Source organism: Mobula hypostoma, chromosome 9 (assembly GCF_963921235.1).
Source record: "Mobula hypostoma chromosome 9, sMobHyp1.1, whole genome shotgun sequence".
Taxonomy (NCBI): Eukaryota; Metazoa; Chordata; class Chondrichthyes; order Myliobatiformes; family Myliobatidae; genus Mobula; species Mobula hypostoma.
This window is the reverse complement of record NC_086105.1, coordinates 104,262,762-104,286,056: the sequence shown is the minus strand read 5'-3', so window position 1 is coordinate 104,286,056 and position 23,295 is coordinate 104,262,762. Positions and strand designations below refer to the sequence as shown.

Genomic DNA, 23,295 nt, shown 5'->3' with positions numbered 1-23,295 from the left:
ATTATATTTTGTGTAATTATTTAATTGTTTAGAAAAGAACTAAAGACATGTAAAATGTAAATTTTTTTACCTCGAAAGTTCTATGAAACATCTGGTTTGTAAACTTATTGCACTTGAAACTTTGGCCTCTTACATTAATCTTCTGGGATTTCTCTGTAAACACCAGCCAATTTTAAAAAGACTATGAATTGTACTTTGTCACTAGTACTGATTGATTTGTGAGGCGTGGTATGTGTTCTGTTCCACTATTCTGATTTTAAAAAATGTTATCTTGGGGCATTTCTTTAAATAAATTTACTCTTACAAAAAGGTGTCAGATTTGGTGATATTTTTCTGTTATAAGAACCTAGTGACTGCTTAGTGATTAGTCAGCACAGGAAGTGTGCAGGTACTGAAAAAAGGAAAGGTTTCACTCACACAATACAGGTTCTAAATGGTATACAATAATAATGAAAGGCAAAATTGAGAATGTATAAAATAGCCAGTGACTCATCCACTGAATCAACATGATCTGATTTGAAATACCATGTGGTGCAAAGATTAACTGCTTTATTTAGAGCTTTGAATAATTCTCTCTTAAATAAATATTTACGGCTGAATACGTGGTTATCAAAAATAGTAGTATTGTGATTCTATTACTGAATGCGTAATCTAAAAACCTGAACTGACACACAGGTTCAAATCCTGCTATAGTAGCTGAGAAATTTAAATCTAATTCAATAAATATATTTTTAAAAAAACTTATCAGTAATGTTGGTTATAAATTTTTTACATTACATTATAAAACTGCCATTCCTTAGTTTGTCTGACAGACATCTGATTCTAAATAACAAAAATGAGATTAACCTATTTCATAAATTACCTAGTAAGCTATTAAATTATATGAAATAACCAAGTCAGAATGTTACAGGAAAATATCTGGTTGTTCACAATTGGATTTGGACATGACAAAGGCATGACCCCATCTATTTTAAAATCTGTCTTGTGAAAATCAGATTATTTGAGTCTCAATTTGCCACAATTGTTCCTCAAGCTGAACAAACAAGAACCCATTGTAGAAATATTCAGTGACGGTTCTTCATTGTAGCATTCTATATCACTGGCAGAGCAAAACCTTCTACAGCAGCAGTACACTGTATATTGGCAAATTTGCCTTGGAAATTTTCAACATTGGGTCCGGATGCCATGAAATTATAATGCATTTGGTCAAATGGGAGCAAAGAATACTCCTCCTATCATTGATCATTCTCTCTTTAGGTAATACATTAGTACTCCTACATGACCAACATTTAGGAGAGCCACTGAGCATCAAGGGAACAAGATGAAGTCTTCAGCACACATGACAAAGAGTTAACCATCAGTTTTGATTACTGCCAGTCACTCAGCAACGGCCGCAACAGTACTTAGCATGGCTTCTGCATACCATAGTCATACTGTGTCAAACATTATTAGGGCTTAATGAATCATTTTCCCTTCACAGTGTCAGAAATAAGAATGTTGATGATGAAGTATTGAATTCCATAATTAAATGGGTTGAACCTGCATTCTCAAAGACATGCATAACATTTGGACGTGGTTGATAAATTTCAAATAACATTTGTGTCATACAACTACCTTGGAAAGAACTGTTCCAGCAAGATGGTTTAATCATCTTTTATCATTTGTTATAAGTGAGTCAAAATCCATCCCCAATATCACCACAAGGACTGCATTGATTCAGAAAGGTGACTCACTCCACCTTATCATGGGCAATTAAGGGATGGGCATTGCGAGGAAGAATTCATGCCAATGATATCCCTGTCCGTCGACTGAATAAATAATGTAAATGTACAGCTTTCATTTATTACAAAGTAGATTAAGTTAAGCACTGGAGGGTTGTGGATGTTGAATGTGGAAATAGCAAATGAAATTCACTCCATAGGACTACCAGGTATCTCCAAGAAGTTAACTTGAACAGTACTGGGGACAAACTGCTCTCAAACTGCTGTTCTTAAAAAAAACTATTCTTCCTCCCAAAAAACAAGGAGGGAAAGGAGAACTAATTTTAGAATAGGTAACTCCAGAGCTTGTTAGATGATCTTATTTTGAAGGATATTTTACGCAAAAAGAAAGGTATTTGTCAATACAGTATACTGTGCACAAACTTCTTTAAAAGTAAATTCTAGTCATTGTCTTCCTAGAAATGCACATCTTATATATGCCGCCAGGATGTTTTGTTTTCAGCAAAGCCTTTTTTTTTTCTCTTGAGTGAACTGAGGCTCTATCTCTGGTATGATGGATATTAAAACAATAACATTATTTGAAAAATGCAATCTATGATACATCCTGTGTTCTAGCCAAAATCAGCAAAGTAAATAAATCGGTCATCTATGCCATTTACTGATTATGGATTTGGGTACTACATTTTAATTGTGTAACAACAGCATTTATATACCTCAGTAGATTTGAAGGAAACATGATATCCACATTATATGAATGGCAATATGTAGTCGAGCTTTTTTTCCCCTCTATAATAAGCTCCTGGTAACAGTAAGCATTTAGTCAGAATTAGCATTGGCATATGTTGTGAAATTTGTAGTTTTGTGGCAGCAGTAGTTTGCAATACGTAAAACTAAACTACAATAAGAAGAGTGTGTTTTAAATAAATAGTGCAAAAAGAGAGGGGCAAAGTAGTGAGATAATGTTTCCTATTCATGATTCTTCTTCTCACCCTGTCTCTTGCATTCCTCTTCTCACCCTGCCTCTTGCATTCCTCTTCTCACCCTGTCTCTTGCAAAAACGCCATCCTCTTCTTGCAATTCCTCCGTCTCCGCCGCATCTGCTCTCAGGATGAGGCTTTTCATTCTAGGACGAGGGAGATGTCTTCCTTTTTTAAAGAAAGGGACTTCCCTTCCTCCACTATCAACTCTGCTCTTAAACGCACCTCCCCCATTTCACGTACATCTGCTCTCACTCCATCCTCCCGCCACCCCACTAGGAATAGGGTTCCCCAGGTCCTCACCTACCACCCCACCAGCCTCCGGGTCCAACATATTATTCTCCGTAACTTCCACCACCTCCAACGGGATCCCACCACTAAGCACATCTTTCCCTCCCCCCCCCCCGCATTCCGCAGGGATCGCTCCCTACGCAACTCCCTTATCCATTCGTCCCCCCCATCCCTCCCCACTGATCTCCCTCCTGGCACTTATCCGTGTAAGCGGAACAAGTGCTACACATGCCCTTACACTTCCTCCCTTACCACCATTCAGGGCCCCAAACAGTCCTTCCAGGTGAGGCAACACTTCACCTGTGAGTCAGCTGGGGTGATATACTGCGTCCGGTGCTCCCGATGTGGCCTTTTATATATTGGCGAAACCCGACGCAGACTGGGAGACCGCTTTGCTGAACATCTACGCTCTGTCCGCCAGAGAAAGCAGGATCTCCCAGTGGCCACACGTTTTAATTCCACATCCCATTCCCATTCTGACATGTCTATCCACGGCCTCCTCTACTGTAAAGATGAAGCCACACTCAGGCTGGAGGAACAACACCTTATATTCCGTCTGGGTAGCCTCCAACCTGATGGCATGAACATCGACTTCTCTAACTTCCGCTAATGCCCCACCTCCCCCTCATACCCCATCTGTTACTTATTTTTATACACACATTCTTTCTCTCACTCTCCTTTTTCTCCCTCTGTCCCTCTGAATATACCCCTTGCCCATCCTCTGGGTCCCCCCCCCCCCCCGTCTTTCTTCTGGGACCTCCTGTCCCATGATCCTCTCGTATCCCTTTTGCCTATCACCTGTCCAGCTCTTGGCTCCATCCCTCCCCCTCCTGTCTTCTCCTATCATTTTGGATCTCCCCCTCCCCCTCCAACTTTCAAATCCCTTACTCGCTCTTCCTTCAGTTAGTCCTGACGAAGGGTCTTGGCCTGAAACGTCGCCTGCACCTCTTCCTAGAGATGCTGCCTGGCCTGCTGCGTTCACCAGCAACTTTTATGTGTGTTGCTTGAATTTCCAGTATCTGCAGAATTCCTGTTGTTTTAGTGAGATAATGTTCATGGGTTCATTGTCTATTCAGAGATCTGATGGTGGAGGGGTAAAGATTTTTCTTAGATTGTTGAGTATGTGTCTTCAGACTCCTCTACCACCTCCTTGATGATGGCAATGAGTAAATGAACAACTTATTGTCCCATCCCTTCCCCTAAGATGGTTGCACGCTCATATGCAGCGTAGTCTGTGGGGCCAAGTAAAGGTGTTATTGTCTTTTTTTAAAGTATTTTTTATGATTGTAAGACCCTGCTGGACATTAAACACTGCAGGTCTATTCCATTGGCTAAAGTTGTTCATATGCAGAGGAACTGAAGGAGCTGGACATGGTGTGGAACATGCTGCTGCCTGCAACAGAGGAGTCCATGCAAGAAGGCGATGTGCAGTCATCTTTGTCACTTTTCTTGAGGTCTCAAGACCTTGTTGGACATTGGTAATGTGGAATGCTGCAAGTCCGATTCACTGTTTTATTGGTGAACAGCTGGTGTGGTCGGCAGGGGATCTCTCACCTGTTTACAGCCACCCAAAGAGAGGTGCCGGAGTTGGTGTGCTCCACCGGAGTGCCAGAGTCGGTGTGGTGCAGCATCCGTGCTGGAGTCAGTGCTGCTTCTAACGTTCACTCAGCAGAAGACAAGATGTATTGTATTCGAGTGTAGACTGCTGCAGGATTCATGGACTCAGGGACATGGACTAATTTTTTTTTGTGTGACTGTATTTTACTACTCTCATCTACATGCTCTGTGTGCTTTGTGCTATGTATGACTGTTGGTACTGTATTTTACACCTTGGCCCTGGAGTAACTTTGTTTTGTTTGACTGTATTCATGCTTATTTTTGTATATGTTGAATGACAATTAAACTTGAATTTGAACTTGGACTTGAGAAGAGGCCATGTTCTGAGTGATGTGGGTCCTTAGTGATGGATGCTGCCTTTTGAAGGTGTCTTTGACACTGGGGAGACTACAGGTCTTAATGTAGCTTACTGAGTTTACAATTTTTTGCATTTTTTTTCTGATTCTTTGCAGTGGCCCTCTCTCTTCCCCCCTGTACCAGATGGTGATGCAACCAGTTAGAATGCTGTCCATGGTACATCTGTAGAAATGTATGGGTGTCTTTGGTGACATTCCAATTCTCCTCAAACTTTCAATGAAAAATAGCAGCTGTCTTTGTAATTGTATCAATATGTTGGGCCCAGGTTAGATCCTCAGAGATGTAGACACCTTGAAGCTGCTCACCCTTTCCATCGCTGATCCCTCAATGAGGACTATTGTGTGTTCCTTCGCCTTCCCCTTCCTAACATCCACAATCAGTTCCTTGGGCTTGTTGTCATTGAGTGCAAGTTTATTGCTGTGAAACCACTCAACCAACTGATCTATCTTGGTCCTGTACACCTCCTTGTCACCATCAGAAATTCTGCCAACAATAGTTTTGACATCAGCAAATTTATAGATGGCATTTGAACTGTGCATACCCACATAATTGTGGGTGTAGGGAGTAGGAAGAGTAAAGCAGTGTGAACCCCTGAGATGCACAAGAGTGTATTGCTATATTTACGCTCTATTCTTGTTTGGTGCAGCTGTAATGAAAGCAAATTTCCCTCGGGATTAATGAAGTATATCTACCTATCTATCTTACTGTCAACAAGATGATGTTATTTCCAATTTGCACAGACTGTGGTCTCTTGGTGAGGAAGTCAAGGATCCAGTTGCAAAGGGAGGTGCAGAGAACCAGGTTTAGGAGCTTGTTGATTAGAAGTAAGGGTGTGATTGTGTCGAAAGCTGACCTGTGGTCAATAAGCAGCAGCCTAACATGGGTAGTACTATTGTCCAGATGACCTAGGGCCTAGTGGGGAGCCAGTGAGATCACATCCACTGTATGCCTATTGTGGCAATGGGTAAATTGCAGTGAGTTCAGTTCGTTGTTTAGGCAGGAGTTGATTCTGGCCATGATGAACCTCTCAAAGTACTTCATCACCAGGGGTGCAGTGCTAGCCAGAGGGCTCCGGAGCGTGTCCGGCACCTCTTTAAGAAAAAAGCCGAAATAAACAAGCTAATTAATTAGGTGCTGCCCAGGGTGATTTGAGTATCTCAGAAACTGCTGATCTCCTGGGATTTTTACACACAACAGACTCTGAAGTTTACAAAAAAAGGTGCCAAAAACAAAAAAAGTCCAGCGAGTGGATTTAACAAGATATTTTCGCTCACAGACAGCCACTCGTTGGATGTTTTCTTTTATTTTTAGCACCATTCTTTTTAAACTCCAGAGTCTGTTATGTGTAACAAAAAAAAATATCCCAGGAGATCAGCAGTTTCTGAGATACTCAAATCTCCCTGGGCGGCACCTAATTAATTAGCTTGTTTATTTTGGCTTTTTTCTTAAAGAGGTGCGGGACATGCTCCGGCTAGCACTGCACCCTTGTTCATCACAGTAGATGTGGGTATCAGTGGGCAGTGGTCATTGAGGCAACTCATCCTGCTCTTGGACACTGTCACCTTTTTGAAGCAGGTGGGAACCTCCAACTGCAGCAATGAGAGATTGAAAATGTCCTTGATCACTCCCGCCAGTTGGTTGGCACAAGTTTTCAGAGCCCTACCAGATACACCATCAGTCTGATGCCCTGCAAAAGTTCACCTTCTTAAAACATGTTCTGACGTTGGCCTCCAAGAGGGAGATCACAAGGTCACCACATACTGCAGGGATTTGCACGGGTGTAGTTTTATTCCCCCTTTTAAAATGGGCATAAAAGGTGCGGAGTTCATCTGGGAGTAAAGCATCACAGCCATTTATGATGTTAGGTTTTGGTTTGTAGGAAGTAATAGCCTGCAAACCCTGCCAGAACTGATGTGCATCTGATTCCATCTCAAACCTCAGTCGGAATTGTTTTTTTGTCTTAAAATAGCCTTCCGTACGTTGTACCTGGACTACGTGTATAGTTCTAGATCACTGGTGTTGAATGCTACAGCAGACCAGCAGTCTCCTGGTTCATCTACGGCTTTTGCTTTGGTCATGATATCTCTTGACTCAAGAAGATATTTAGCAACATCGCCCATGAATTTTATTAAAAGCTACTATCAAAAACTGTTTTGATGAAAGTCTATTTTACTGCCGTTATGTTTTTGAAGAATGTGTATCATATTACAGAAACCATTACCTGATTAGAGAATAACCAAGTGCTATACATATCTGTGCTGAGTTCCTACTGAATATGAATATTTCATCTCTGTGGATTCACAGTACTCACTGTTCGTTGATATGATTTGAGAGAACAGTTTACCTCAATGATTTAGTTCCGTCAGTAAGAATAACTGTATTAAATGTATCCAAAACTATCCTATTGTTCTTTATATCAAGAATTTTATTAACTAGTATTCAATTAGGAATTCTTCAAGCTTGTAGTTGACTTCTTCATTTATCTTGCAGCATGTTGATGGAAGCTTTTCTGTGAAGCCCTTAAAACAAAAGCAGATTGTAAGTACTTTAAGCTTATGTATATCAGTATAGTGGTAAACAAGTTTATTCATTTATGCAGGAATTTTGTTCTAGGTTTGCAGTGGCCCAGTTCATTCACCTCCTTGCCCGTCTCAGTATTTACCTGGGCATTGTTGAGAGGAAAGTTGTTCTCATGATAACACCTTGTTATAGCTCAATGTTCAGTTCTCTGCTGTTGTCCTAATGAGATCCAAAGCCTAATTTTGGCTTGGCTGCAAAGCGCCAGAATGAAATTCCTTGTCATCATTCTTGTGTTCAACTGAGGTGTTGTACCACTAAAGCATGAATAACTCTGTGAAGCAACACAAATAAAAGTTGCTGGTGAACGCAGCAGGCCAGGCAGCATCTCTAGGAAGAGGTGCAGTCGACGTATCAGGCTGAGACCCTTCGTCAGGACTAACTGAAGGAAGAGTGAGTAAGGGATTTGAAAGTTGGAGGGGGAGGGGGAGATCCAAAGTGATAGGAGAAGACAGGAGGGGGAGGGATGGAGCCAAGAGCTGGACAGGTGATAGGCAAAAGGGATACGAGAGGATCATGGGACAGGAGGTCCCAGAAGAAAAACGGGGGGGAGGGGACCCAGAGGATGGGCAAGGGGTATATTCAGAGGGACAGAGGGAGAAAAAGGAGAGTGAGAGAAAGAATGTGTGTATAAAAATAAGTAACAGATGGGGTACGAGGGGGAGGTGGGGCATTAGCGGAAGTTAGAGAAGTCAGTGTTCATGCCATCAGGTTGGAGGCTACCCAGGCGGAATATAAGGTGTTGTTCCTCCAACCTGAGTGTGGCTTCATCTTTACAGTAGAGGAGGCCGTGGATAGACATGTCAGAATGGGAATGGGATGTGGAATTAAAATGTGTGGCCACTGGGAGATCCTGCTTTCTCTGGCGGACAGAGCGTAGGTGTTCAGCAAAGCGGTCTCCCAGTCTGCGTCGGGTCTCGCCAATATATAAAAGGCCACATCGGGAGCACCGGACGCAGTATATCACCCCAGCCGACTCACAGGTGAAGTGTTGCCTCACCTGGAAGGACTGTCTGGGGCCCTGAATGGTGGTAAGGGAGGAAGTGTGAGGGCATGTATAGCACTTGTTCCGCTTACACGGATAAGTGCCAGGAGGGAGATCAGTGGGGAGGGATGGGGGGGACGAATGGACAAGGGAGTTGCGTAGGGAGCGATCCCTGTGGAAAGCAGAGGGGGGGGCGAGGGAAAGATGTGCTTAGTGGTGGGATCCCGTTGGAGGTGGCGGAAGTTATGGAGAATAATATGTTGGACCCGGAGGCTGGTGGGGTGGTAGGTGAGGACCAGCTGATCTCCCTCCTGGCACTTACCCGTGTAAGCGGAACAAGTGCTAAACATGCCCTTACACTTCCTCGCTTACCACCATTCAGGGCTCCAAACAGTCCTTCCAGGTGAGGCAACACTTCACCTGTGAGTCGGCTGGGGTGATATACTGCGTCCGGTGCTCCCGATGTGGCCTTTTATATATTGGTGAGACCCGACACAGACTGGGACACCTACGCTCTGTCCACCAGAGAAAGCAGGATCTCCCAGTGGCCACACATTTTAATTCCACATCCCATTCCCATTCTGACATGTCTATCCACGGCCTCCTCTACTGTAAAGATGAAGCCACACTCAGGTTGGAGGAACAACACCTTATATTCCGTCTGGGTAGCCTCCAACCTGATGGCATGAACATCGACTTCTCTAACTTCCGCTAATGCCCCACCTCCCCCTCGTACCCCATCTGTTACTTATTTTTATACACACATTCTTTCTCTCACTCTCCTTTTTCTCCCTCTGTCCCTCTGAATATACCCCTTGCCCATCCTCTGGGTCCCCCCCCCCCGTCTTTCTTCTGGGACCTCCTGTCCCATGATCGTCTCGTATCCCTTTTGCCTATCACCTGTCCAGCTCTTGGCTCCATCCCTCCCCCTCCTGTCTTCTCCTATCACTTTGGATCTCCCCCTCCCCCTCCAACTTTCAAATCCCTTACTCACTCTTCCTTCAGTTAGTCCTGACGAAGGGTCTCGGTCTGAAACGTCGACTGCACCTCTTCCTAGAGATGCTGCCTGGCCTGCTGCGTTCACCGGCAACTTTTATGTGTGTTGCTTGAATTTCCAGCATCTGCAGAATTCCTGTTGTTTGTGTTTTTAAAATAACTCTGTGAATATGTGTTCATTATTTTTCTAAACACAGTCCATTCATAAAGCACCATTAATCCATTGCAAGTACATTTTCATCAGAATTAGTCTTGTAAGCTAATGATGAATCATTTAGTGTGAATTTATGTGAAGTTAGGTTACTGTATTGAACTGTATTAGTATCTCTATATTACATTTTTGATTAGCCTATGCATCCAATTTACTGAAGTAGGATGCAATTATTAGATTATGATTTAAAAAAAATTCCCACTTACTGGACTGACTTGACCATAATCTTGAGGTATGTTGACGAATAAAAAAGCAAATTGGTTGACTTTTTTTTTATCTCCTTTTGAATCATGGTATTAAATAATATCTAATCGACTTAATTTTCTGTTGTAAAATCTAATTGTTATGAAAACTGCATTTATTTTTTAAAGTTGGTGACTTAATTCATAAAAGTATTATTATTTCCTCTTTGGAAAAAATACCACATAGTACTTGGATTTGGGTTTTATTTGAGGTTAAACAGATGATATCATGACCTCAAATGTATCAGAAAATTTTACTAGGTAGATGCTTTTAAGTTACTTATTATTTTAAAGAACACTGTTCACCAGCATTGTGATATATTATCTCTTTATGTTAAACTCTAATTTCTTTTAAAATAAATGATAATAAATATTTTAATTTCATTTTGAATTGTAGGAATAAAATGGCTGCTTTCAAAAACAAACTAAATTACAATTCAAGGCATGTTGTTTTGCTCTTTTAAGGGTTAAGCTGCTTAAACAATCAATAATTTCAATTTAAAAATAAATCAAGATGCTCAGTCAATAGATAAAACATTTTATTATGTGACTTGACGGTGGAGGTGATGACAGAAACTATTTCTAGTTCAAGTACGAGTTGAGAAATGCTGCCACTATTGCCATTTATTTGCATGGATGGGTGGTGACCTCTGTTACAAACTAACACACACAAAATGCTGGAGGAATTCAGCAGATCAGGCAGCACCTACGGAGATGAATAAGCAGACAACGGTTCAAGCCGAGACCCTTCTGTTGCAAACTAGTGGGTTGGGGGGGGGGGGAGAAAAGTGAATTGAAATTGCATTTTTATTCCTTGTATTTTTTATTTAGAGAATTTGAATGTACAAGATGCACAAGATTTTTTATCAGCTTTTATGGAATATTCTCACACACAATTGTGTGTTACACCCTTAATTGGTTTCTGAAAACCTTACTTCTGTAGTTGGAATGCATGGTATTGTACTAAGTATGAATAAGAAACATGAACTCCACGTGAAACTTTGGCCCATAAGTTGCGGAAAGAGGGAAAACCTGGACAATATCAAATTTTTAATTACAGGTTTGTGTGTATAATTGCTTACTCCAAATAGCTAAATGCTGAAATGCACGTTTGAAAAATGTTTTCCCAAGTGGGAATGTGCTGTGTAACTTTAAGCACTTTGAATTGCACTTGTAGTTCAATTAAGTAAGGAAAATGCATCGTCAATTATGGTTTATTACAAGGTATAATATTAAAAATAAGTAACATGGAGCCGAGTTCACTTCACTTTCCCTATCAAAATGTTCATGGTATGGAAACTAAGATTAAACTTCCAATTCTTTGTCAAAATTATGTATTATAAGATATAAGCATTACTGAAGTCAGGGGACTAAAATATGATTGGTTGCATTACTGGAGAATGTTACAATAATAGGGTAGTATCTTGGGAGATCTTTACGTACAAGAATTTGAATTTAAACTTGGAGATTTTGGCAATAAAGAAAGCATGGGGATAGAATTCATCCAGTAGAGGTGTGGAGTTCTAATTTAAGGAGTTGGGTGCTGAAGGGCTTGGGAACATTGAGACTGAAGGACATGGTTTTCCTGAAGCACCTCAAGAAATTCATCTTGAGCTGGTGCACAATGTAGAATCTGCAACTAATTTAGTTCACATGACTATCTGCATAAGGATTCCCAAATATCTATAGTTCTAACTAATCTCTTCTTTTCCTCATTATTTTGCATAAATTTGAAGAATGCAACATGTGGAATATCAAAAATACTGTGAAGATGTAATTTGACCACTCTAAATGATCCCTTTCTAAATGAAGACATCTTCCTCGTGAAGAAGATCTTCCATTATTGCAACCAAATTAACTTTTGTCAGTAGAATCACTATAATAGAGAACTGTGACACCTTGTATACAATTATATTTGGCGTCCCTCATCAATGCTGTCAGCAGTGTCCTTAGAAAAATGCGAGTGCTGATGATGCTGGAGCTGGAGCCATGAAAAATGAAACTAACTTGAATCTAACTTTTTAAAATCCACAACCTGTGGGGAAAATCTAGGGAACTGCTTGTTGTTGAGCAAACTTACAACATTTTCAACTCGTATGGATTCTGAAATAAATACACTGTTCATTCTGAAATATATATAGGATCCACTGGAATCAAGCTACAAGCTGAGGAATAATTTCATTACAGTATCAATGCAAATTTTAAAAGTGCGTAGTGGTTTTAAGTACATCAAAATAACTGAAATAGCTAATTCTAATGATTACATCTTTTTCTCACTGCACTTAATTGGCTGTATTTTCAGCAGCAAGAGTGTGCAGAGATTGTTCTTAATCTGCATTGAGAATATAAACAAATATATTTTTATAGTTTTAAATCCTTTTTTATTAATAGTACAGAAGAATTCAAATTATTAGTTTCAGGCAGCATGTGGTAATTCTACAGTATTATGTTAGAATCGTTTACAATGCAAGTCACTACAAACACCTGAATTTTCAATAGTTACTGATGCTTTACTAAGTTAGGACATAGTAAAAGAATGCTATAAACATTAAATAATTTAAACAGTTTGTTAACTTTTAAATTAAACTGCAGGTCAGTTTACATTAAGCCAGACAGGCTCATGTTTTACTCATTTGCTCATTGTTTATTTGCTTTCAAAACAAGATCAGCTCCATCTTTTAAACACTTGAAAACTTGAAGTTAGGTGGCTGTTTAGATAAAGCAGATTTTTGCAGAAAGATTTCAGCTGTAACAGGATTTGAACAAGATTTCTCAGAATTCTGGAGAAATATTAAGTACCAAGTCCTGAATGGCAAATTGTAGTGTGACTGTTTTATCCTGCCCACTTTAAACCCTGGCCCTTCCATCACTCTGGATGTGTCCAAGATTTATGAAGCATTATGAAGGGAGAAGAAAAGGTAGTCCCTCCTACCTGTACACCTGATTTTGACTGAAATATGTTGCAGCTCTATTTATCTTTACAGTGTTCTTCAATGCCCAGTTTGAAAACTTCATTTGTGTCTGCTGACTTTAATAAGTGGCCCAACTCTCATTTTAAATGTGAGGTTTAAAGTTGCCAGGGCATGGTAAGGATCCAAAGACAAGTACTGAGTGCTTCCCACAGACAATGATGTACAGTTGAGAAAATTAAAATTGTTTGTGCTGTGAATTCTAGTTGCTCATATTTTATAAATCAATATATGCTAATGAGATGAATGCCAAGAACTTCTGCGTATCAGTTGATAATTTTTAGGTTGCTCTGACTTTTCAATACTGGAAATGAATAACTTGCTTCTATTCTGTGTTCAACTTACTATATTGTATCATACTCTGTGTGGTAAAATGCTCTTAAGGCATGTGTAACTTTTCACCAAAGTCTTTTGATAATTTTCCTGGGGACATAGCACTGGAAAGTAACTTCTAAGCAATGTAAATTTCAGAAATTAGTTCTTCAATGAATTAAAGTCTCAGGTTGTAATATGGTGCTAGTTCTGATTACCATGCAAGGAATTGCACAGAGAAAATTTGTGTGGGCCTGTTAATATGAACTTTATTGAAATTCTCAGCAGGATACTGAGCACACTGATCATAAAAGTGTTTTTACTATAAAAACAGAAGCATGGTGTGATTCTGCCACCTGCTGTGAATACTTGTAAGCACTTCTGCATTTGAAAAACCAAGTGAAAGTCCAGTCAGTACCAAGCCAATAATTCAGAATGACCAACGCTACGTTACAAGGCTTAAACTACTATCAACAGTGCCTTAAAACAAAATCTAATACTGTATCTCTGGAACAAAATATGCCTCATTGTTGAGGTGAATGTTGTTTTTATTCCATAGAAATTTTCTGGAACAAAGTTCTTGTTATGCTCAGCCAGCTGGGCAGCATCTTTTTACCTAGAATAAACGTGGAAGTCTACTGTGTCCATGCTGGTACTCAACAGGGCAATTCCATTCAATTCTACTTCCCCCTCACCTAATTTCCCTATCAACCTGCACCTTAATCTCTTTCACATGCCCACTTACCTATACGAAAAGAGCAGTTAATAGGAGTTAATGTTGAAAATTAACACGATCTTACTGAATTATGAAGCAGGCCCTTTCCTGTTTCTCATGTTAATATGAAAGGGAAGACTTTGAAAGGAAAGAGGCAATCTTTATGATATTGCTGAAGTTGAAATCTAGTTATCAAAGACAATGTTGAGATTATAAATCATCAAAATGCTAAATAAGGAATTGCAGTTCAATCTTGAAAAAGGTGTCAAACACTTGTGTTGCTAGAATGAATTGAAAGTATGGCAGAGAAGATTACTTCATGACCGATGACTGGGGATAGCAATTCTACACAGAATTAAATAAGTTGGGAAACTGATCACCTGATACATACATCCCAATTAGAAGTGAATAATTGATATTACTTTGTAAAGGAGCAAGGACACCTAACTATCAACAGTTCTGAGCCAAACTTGTGTCTAAAAGTCCCCTTTAAACTCAGACTGTACTTCCAAATAAGCAAATTTTGAAAAGTAACTGCAAAACCTCACCTTTTCAAAAATATGAAAGAATTGCAGAATTTGGATCTTTTGATTAACTGAAAACTGCAGAAATGTCTCAGCATTTTTACTGTTTTACTTGCTTATATTGCTGTCTTTACTGACTCCTGTTCATGCTTGCTGCTGCCATTATCTCTCCCCCACTCACACCCCTGCTTTTGCTTTCCCTGCCACCCTCTTGCATTCTTGCACCATAGAACGCTACAGCACAAAGGCCATTTGGCCCATTTAGTCTGTACTAAATAGGTTTTCTGCCTAATCCATTCTATCAAGCATGGACCACAGCCTCCCATACCCGTCTCATTCACGTACCTTTCTAAACTTCTCTTAAATGTTGCATTTGAACTCTCATCCACCACTTCTGCTGGCAATTCATTTCACATTTGCATCACCCTCCGAGTGACAAAGTTCCCTCTCGGGTTCTCATTAAATATTTCACCTTTCACCCTATACATATGACTTAGTTCTAGTCTCACACAACTTCAGGGAAAAAAGCCTGCATGCATTTACGCCATCTATAATCTTAATTTTGTATACCTCTCTCTATAAGACCTCCCTTCATTCTCCTGTGCTCTAGGGAATAAAGTTCTAACCTCTTCTACATCTCCATTTCACTTAGATCCTCAAGTCCAGCAACATCCTTGTAAATTTTCTCTGCATTATTTCAAGCTTGTTGATATTTATTTTTTTAATTTGTTTGTTGAGATTCAGTGTGGAATAGGCCCATATGGCCCTTCAAGCTGCTCCACCAGCAACCCCCGATTTAGCCCTAGCCTAATCATGGGACAATTTACGATGACTGATTAACCTACCAACATCTTTTGGACTGTGGGAGGAAACCTGAGCACCCAAAGGAGACCATACAAACTCCTCAGTGGTCACACTATGAACATAGGCCTTCACATGCAGATTTCTGCAAGCTGGGCCTAGTGATTCCCTGCTCCTTCCTAGGATGACCTGAATGTAGCCTTCTCCAGCACTGCTTTCAGAAATCAGTGATCAAATGGAAAATTGGTATTTAAAATTTCGGGCACTGCTAGAAGTCTGAAAAATGCTTATTGCAGGTGTTATAACTGCACTTTTAATGTGTCCTAATCCAACGTTGCTACTAAACAACAGGTACTTTTTTTATATAATGCTTTTAAAATATCAAACAGTCCCTAAGTTCTTTACAAACACAAACACAAAACATATACCATGGGCGAATGTACAAACTCTTCACAGGCAGTAGCGGAAATCTTTCCTGTACATGGGTGACCGGAACTGCACACAATACTCCTAATTGGGCCTCACAGCATCTTATGCAACTTCAACATAATAGTCCAAATCCTGTACTCATTGAGGAAGGACAATGTGCTGAAAGCTCTCTTTATGACCCCATCTATCTTTGACACCACTTTTGAGGAATTATGGATCAATGGGAGTCAACCTTTAGGTATTAATCTCATATTAGAATATAGTTGCTTCAGGCCTCAAATTTTAGAACTTCCTTGCTGAATCCACCTGCATCTTCTTTTCCTCCTCACTTAAGATACATTGTAAAACCTACATTTTTTCAAGCTATTGGTATTTTTTTTGGGGCTGTTTGATATTTTAAAGGCTTTATACAAATAACAGTTGTTTAGCAGCAACATTGGCTTAGGACACATTATAACACCTGTAGTAAGCCCTAGCGTTTTTCAGAGTTTTAGCAGTGCCCATCGTTATAAATACCATTTGATCACTGATTTTTGAAAGCAATGCTGCAGAAGGCTACATTCAGCTCATACTAGGAAGGAGCAGGAAATCACTTGGCCCAGCTTCCAGAAATCTGCATGTGAAGGTGTGTGTTCAAGGTGTAAACTCAATACCTGGCATTAAATAGGCCAGATTTGACTGCTGATCATTGTGTGATTCTGTATCATACGTTATTTAATATTGTTCCTGAGGGATGCCTTTGGGGCCCTTAATTTACTCAATGATGCTGGATAAGGGCAAGCTAATGTTACAGGATGCAACTTTGACACTTAGTGAGACGAGAAAAATGACTGCTTTCTGTTGATGCACTGAGTTAACTTATGATGTCTTTTTCCACATGCATTGTTTTTAACACTTACCTGTTTGATTATTGGATTCATCTCTGTTGATTACAACACTTATTCGATCTTAGTCTCATGGGAATTAATTAATGGAGTTGACTTTTAAAATTCTACATGTTTAGTAGAATTGAAAGAACTGAGTTAAAATTCCATCAACAAACTCATGGAATATTTTAGTTATGGTATATGTTGTTCATGTTTCTGATTTTATTCCAAGTACATTTATATTTGTCTCTCTTGCAGGTTGACCGAGTCAGCTATTTATTACAAGAAATATATGGTATTGAAAACAAGAATAACCAAGAAACAAAGGTACCGTTTTCCTTGTCGTCAACAGATGACATTGCTCTGGATTTTATAATTATGCTTTGCTGTGTATTTTTTTTAATTATAAAATTATATGCACTTATTTTGTTTCAACTGATTTTTATTTAAAATTTAAGAATATGCACAATAGTCATGTTAATTTTGAAATAAATTGTTACATTTTCCATGTAAAGTATAGAAAGTATTTTCTTAAGTTTAAATCATATTAGTGCAGAAGAAGAAAAAAATATTTTAAGTATTAAACTTGCTGATTCATAGGTTTAGTTCTGGCAAAACATTCTTTTTTGTTTTAATATATGCAATCAAGAAGAATTCAGAGAATGATTTTATGCAGCAGAAAATACTTGGATACATGACAAAATATTTAGCTGTAAATCACTAAGAAAGTAATGATTTGCATTGATTTATAATTTTTTTTTTTAAAAACAGCCTTCGGATGATGAGAATAGCGACAACAGCAATGAATGTGTTGTGTGCTTGTCTGATCTACGAGACACTTTAATCCTTCCTTGTAGACATCTGTGCTTATGCAGCACCTGTGCAGACACATTACGTTACCAGGCTAATAACTGTCCTATCTGCAGGCTACGTAAGTATTGGAGCATCCTATCAGTCAGAAAGTGTATTTATAATTGAGCATAGGAATTGGTGAAGGACAGTGTTCAAGATCTTCAAAGAGCATTAGCATGCATACTCCTACTTTTTTTTTTAAATGTAGGTATTTTTGAAGCTAAATAAGAATCTTTTATACAAATTAGTGTTTAAAAGAAAATTTTTACATTGCTATCTAGTGTAAATGAGATAATGTTTATATCTCCCCATTCTGTCTGGTTAAATAGTCTTATTGGTTGTTTTCATGAATAAATTTAGATAGAGCATTATTAAGTTACAATGACAATAGAACATGGAATAGTGTAGCACAGTATCCAGCCCTAACAGCAGTTGTGCTGAACTAACCCGTCTAATAGTTAAAGTAATTCATTCTCTGCACGTAATCCATGTCCTTCCATTCTCTGCATATTTAGTACAATATTGTGAAAACTGTATATAGCATCCACAAAAGGTGGGGGTCTTTGTTTCATGATAAACTCTTCATGGTGTTTGGATGTAGCAGTCTTGGTCCCCCGAAATGGAGCATCTCAAGTCAAATTCAATTTCAAGTTTAGTTATCATTCAATCATACACGAATACCCCTGAATACAGCCAAATGAAACAGCATACACCTGGGACCAAGGTGCAAAACACAGTACCCACAGTCATACTGAGCACAAGGCGCTCATAGCACATATAAGATAGCAATAAACATATAGTCACACAAAAAAAATTATAGCCCAGGACCCTGAGTGACATATCCTGTAGATTGATGGAACATGAATGTTGCCGGCAAGAACAAGCCCTCAGCAATCCGCATACAAATGTACGCATGCAATCCAGCGTGTCTTTTACTAAGTGAACACTGGAGGGCAGCATTGACAGGAGGGGGCCTGCCAATGTAGCACTGATGCCACACCACACCGCCTACAGCGTCTCCCCTCCTAGCGGCTGCAACAGGCGATACTGCAGCACAAGGCCTGGTCCTCACCACAACCGAGGCCACACAGCTCCCCTGCCAATAAACCAGTGAACTAGACTTGCAGAGTACTACATTACCAATGTCCAACAGGACCTTGCAATCACATGAGAAGTGTCACTGTTAGACTGTACACCACTTTTGTTCAGTAACTCCGACATCTTTCTGTAGCAGGCACCAAATCCAGCTCCTCCTCTAACAAGCAACTCGCTGATGAGGTAGACCTGCAATGTCCAGCAGTGTCTGATGATTAAGTGCTGACCTTTCTACTTACCAAAAGAGTTCTCCTCTGTGATTCTGACCGCAGTTTATATACCACCAAAGGCCAATGTTAAGCAAGCACTAGATTGTAGCAATTAGCAAACAAGAAACAGCCTACCCCGATGCCTTTCAAATCATTGTTGATGACTTCAGTCAGGCTTGTTCACCTAATTATCATCAACAGATCACCTGCAGCACAAGGGGTCCCAACACACTCGACCACTATTATGCTGCAATTAGGAATGCCTACTATTCCATCTTTAGAACTCATCAGAGGACCTGAACAGCTATACCACGGTTGTCACGGTCTTTATAAAAACAGTTGTCGACAAGTGTGTCCTCACAAAGTCATTCAGAGTCACCAAGAGGTCCACAATCTGCTGAAGGCCTATCAGTGGCATTCAGGTCTGGAGACCAAGTAAAATACAAGAGGTCCAGATACGACCTCTGGAGATATACATCACATGTAAAGTGGCAATTCTGGACCGAACTTGAATCACTGAAGGATGCTCAATGGCTGTGGCAGGGCTGGAATGCTGTCACCTCCTATAAAATGAAACCAAGTGGCATAGGTGAAAACAAGGTTTCACCCTCAGATGAGCTCACTGCCTTTTATGCTCACTTTGACCATCAAACGTGGAGGCACCTTCACGAAATCACACAGACCCTGACGACTCTGATTTCAGTCTCTGAAGCTGATGTGAGAACATCCTTCAGGAAGGTGAACACAGACACAGCATCCAGCCCAGACTGGCAACTGATCGAGAACTGAAGACTTGTGCTGATCAACTGGCTGGAGTGTTTATTGATATCTTTAACCTCTCGTTTCAGCACTCTGAGGTACCCACCTGCTTCAAGCAGACTTCAATTATACTGGTGCCCAAGAAGAACGTGGTAACCTGTCTCAGTGACTATCATCCAGTAGCACTTACATCGATTGTGATGAAGTTCCTTGAGAAATTGGTGATAAAACATATCAACTCTTGCCTGAAGAGCAACTTGGATCTGCTCCAATTTGCCTACCATCACAACAGGTCAATAGCAGATGCCATTTCATTTGCTCTTCACACAGCCCTGCAACATCTGGACAGTGAAGATGTTCATTGACTACAGCTAAGCATTCAGTACTATCGTCCCCTGAAAGCTAATCAGTAAGCTTCAAGACCTTGGTCTCAATACCTCCTTGTGCAACTGGATCTTTGTTTTCCTCACTTGCAGACCCCGGTCAGTTCATATTGGCAAAAACATCTCCACAATCACCATCAGTACAGATGCACTACAAGGCTGTGTGCTTAGCCCCCTACTCTACTCACTTTATACTTATGACTGTGAGACTAAGCACAGATCCAATGCCATACTTAAGTTTGCTGATAGCACCACTATTGTTGGCCAAATTAAAGGTGGTGATTCTGGATATAGAAGGGAGATTAAAAATCTGGCTGAGTAGTGTCGCAACAACAACCTCTCACTCAGTGTCAGCAAGACCAAGGAGCTGATTATTGACCACAGGAAGAAGAAACCAGAAGTACATGAGTCTTCATTGGGGAATTAGAGATGGAGAGGGTCAGCATCTTTAAATTCCACTGTGTTCTCATTTCAGAGGATCTGTTCTGAGTCCAGCACATACAGTGAAGCTGGAAAAGGCTACAAAAGCATTTCTAAAGACCTGAGTGTGCATCAGTCCACAGTAAGAGAAATTGTCCACAAATGGGGAAACTCAGCTACTCTCCCTAGGAGTGGGCATCTTGCAAAGATCACACCAGGTGCAATGTTGAGGTAGGTGAAAAAGAACCCAGGGGTAACAGCAAAAGACCTGCAGAGGTCTCCAGAACTTGCTAATGTCTCTGTTCATGTGTCCACTATAAGAAAAACACTGAACCAAGAACAGTGTTCATGGAAGGAGACCACAGAGGAAACTACTGCTGTCCAAGAAAAACACTGCTGTGTGTCTCAAATTTGCAAAACAACACCTGGATGTTCTACAATACTTCTGGGACAATATTCTGTGGACAGATGAGACAAAAGCGGAACGTTTTGGCAGAAATGTGCACTCCTATGTTTGGAGGAAAAGGTGCACTCCACACCAACACTAAAACCTCAACCCAACTGTGAAGCATGGTGGAAGGAGCATCACAGTTTGGGGCTGCTTTGCTTCCTCAGGGCCTGGACAGCTTGTAATTGTTGAGGGAACAGTGAACTCAAAATTGTATCAAGACATTTTACAGGAGAATGTCAGGGTAGCGGTCTGTCACCTGAGACTTAATAGAAGTTGGATGATGCAACAGACCATCAACAACAGAATGGTTTAAAAAGAAGAAAATTCATGTTTTGGAATGGCTGAATCGAAGTCCTGACCTTAATCCTATAGAAATGTTGTGGAAGGACCTGAAGCAAGCTCATGCAAGGAAGCCCACCAACATCCCACAGCTGGAACAGTTTTGTAAGGAGGAATGGCCTAAAATTCCTCCAAGCCGATGTGCAGGACTGATCAACAGTTACTGAAAATGTTTGGTTGAAGTTATTGCTTTACTGGGGGTCATACCAGTTACTGAAAGCAAAGTTTCGCATACTTTTTCCAACAAATACATGTAATATTGGATCATTTTTCTCAATAATTAAATGAACAAGTATAATGTTTTTTGTGTTATTTATTTAATTGGGTTCTCTTTATCTAGTTTTAGGACTTCCGTGAAGATCTGATCACATTTTAGGTCATATTTATGCAGAAATAGAGAAAATTCTACAAGGTTCACAGGCTTTCTAGCACCACTGTAAGTGCCATTATAAAGAAAGCTTGGCAACATGTCTGCTTTCTTAGAAGTTTCCGAAGATTCGACATATCATTTAAACCTTTTACAAACTCCTATCGATGTGCGGTGAAGAGTATATTGGCTGGTTGTGTGACAGTCTGGTATGGAAACACCAATGCCCTTGAATGGAAAAGTCTTCAAAAAATACGGATACATCCCAGTCCATCACTGGTAAAACCTTCCAACTATTGAGCACATCTACATGGAATATTGTCGTAGGAAATCAGAGACCCTACTATCAGTTCTTTCTGATGCCATCAAGAAGGAAGTACAGGCGCCTCAGGACCCATAACATCATGTTCTTGAACAGTTATTATCCCTCAACCATCAGGTTCTTGAACTAGTGGGGATTACTTAACTCAATTTCACTCACCCCAACACTGAACTATCCCACAACCTATGGACTCGTTTTCAAGGTCTCTTCGTTTCATATTCTCGTTAATTGTATGTTTGTATCTATTTGTATTATTATTTTGCTTGTTTCTTTTTACTGTGAATTTCCACAAGAACATACTCTTGCATTGTGATCCCGTAAGAACATAAGAAACAAGAGCAGGAATAGGTCATGTGATCCTTGGGCTTTGCCACCACTAAACAATCGTGTTAGGTCTTCCACTCAACACCACTTTTCTGTTTTATCAATCTCTGTTTTTGAATACAATTAATCTTTTGAGGTTCCATAGCCATGCAGAAAGAGAATTCTGACGACTACTCCCCCTCTTCCCCCTGATTGCATTGATTTCCTCTCATCTTCATCTGTAGTGACCTCCTGCTTAAATTGAAGTGCTTAATGTCATAGTCTTGTATAGCAAGGAAATGAGCACTGAAGCTGCCAAAGTGCAACACTACCAAGATTCCATTTACACTCTACTCCCATTTTTTCCACACATTCCCATCGACTTCCCTTGATTACCATCCACCAACAGGCTATTGACAATTTGTTACAGCCAATGAACCACCAACCAGCACCTCACTGGGACGTGGGAGGAAGACTGAGCACATGGAGGTTACGTACAGAGTCACGGGAGATTATGGAAAGTCCGCACAGAAAACAAGACAGGACTGAACCAAGGTGCTGTTGCTATGAGGCAAATGCTCCATCAGTTTTTTGATCTCCTTTGAGTAGACACAGAAGTTAAGTGTTGTATATATTCTCTGCCGGGCAGAGATGGCTGTGTAGTACACTTGCAATGACAAGGTGGCATACAGACATGAGATAGATCAGCTGGTTGAGTGGTGTCACAACAGCAACCTTGCACTCAACGTCACTAAGACCAAGGGATTGGTTGTGAACTTCAGGAAGGGGAAGTCGAGGGAATGCACGTTAATTCTCACCGAGGGATTAGCAGTTGAAAGGGTGAGCTGTTTCAAGTTCCTGGGTGTAAGCGTCTCTGAAAATCTATCCTGGGCCCAACATGTCGATGCAATTACCGAGAAGGCAAAAGGACAGCTATATTTCATTAGGAGTTTAAGGAGACTTGGTATGTCACCAAAGATGCTTGAAAATGTCTACAGATATTCTGTGGAGGGTACTCTAACTGGTTGCATCACGGTTTGGTATGGAGGGGCCACTGTACAGAATTACAAAAAGCTGTGGCAAGTTGCAGCAACTTTCGTGTGTGCAGCTAGCTCCATCATGGGCACTAGCCACTTTAGCATCAGGGACAACTTCAAAAGGCAATGCCTCAAAGAGGCAGCATCCATCATTAAGGACCTCCATCA

The 23,295-nt window shown here is 40.3% G+C and overlaps 1 protein-coding gene across 10 annotated transcripts in view; it reads left to right on the top strand.

Moving 5' to 3' along the window:
• LOC134351908 (E3 ubiquitin-protein ligase MGRN1-like) overlaps positions 1-23,295 on the top strand; it is a 188,786-nt gene that overhangs the window by 129,998 nt on the left and 35,493 nt on the right. For all 10 annotated transcript variants that reach the window (XM_063058808.1, XM_063058806.1, XM_063058813.1 and 7 more), the window contains exons 8-10: positions 7,454-7,501; positions 16,849-16,917; positions 17,362-17,521. In XM_063058808.1, coding sequence (XP_062914878.1) covers positions 7,454-7,501; positions 16,849-16,917; positions 17,362-17,521 — 277 coding nt within the window. The remainder of the gene's footprint in view (positions 1-7,453; positions 7,502-16,848; positions 16,918-17,361; positions 17,522-23,295) is intronic.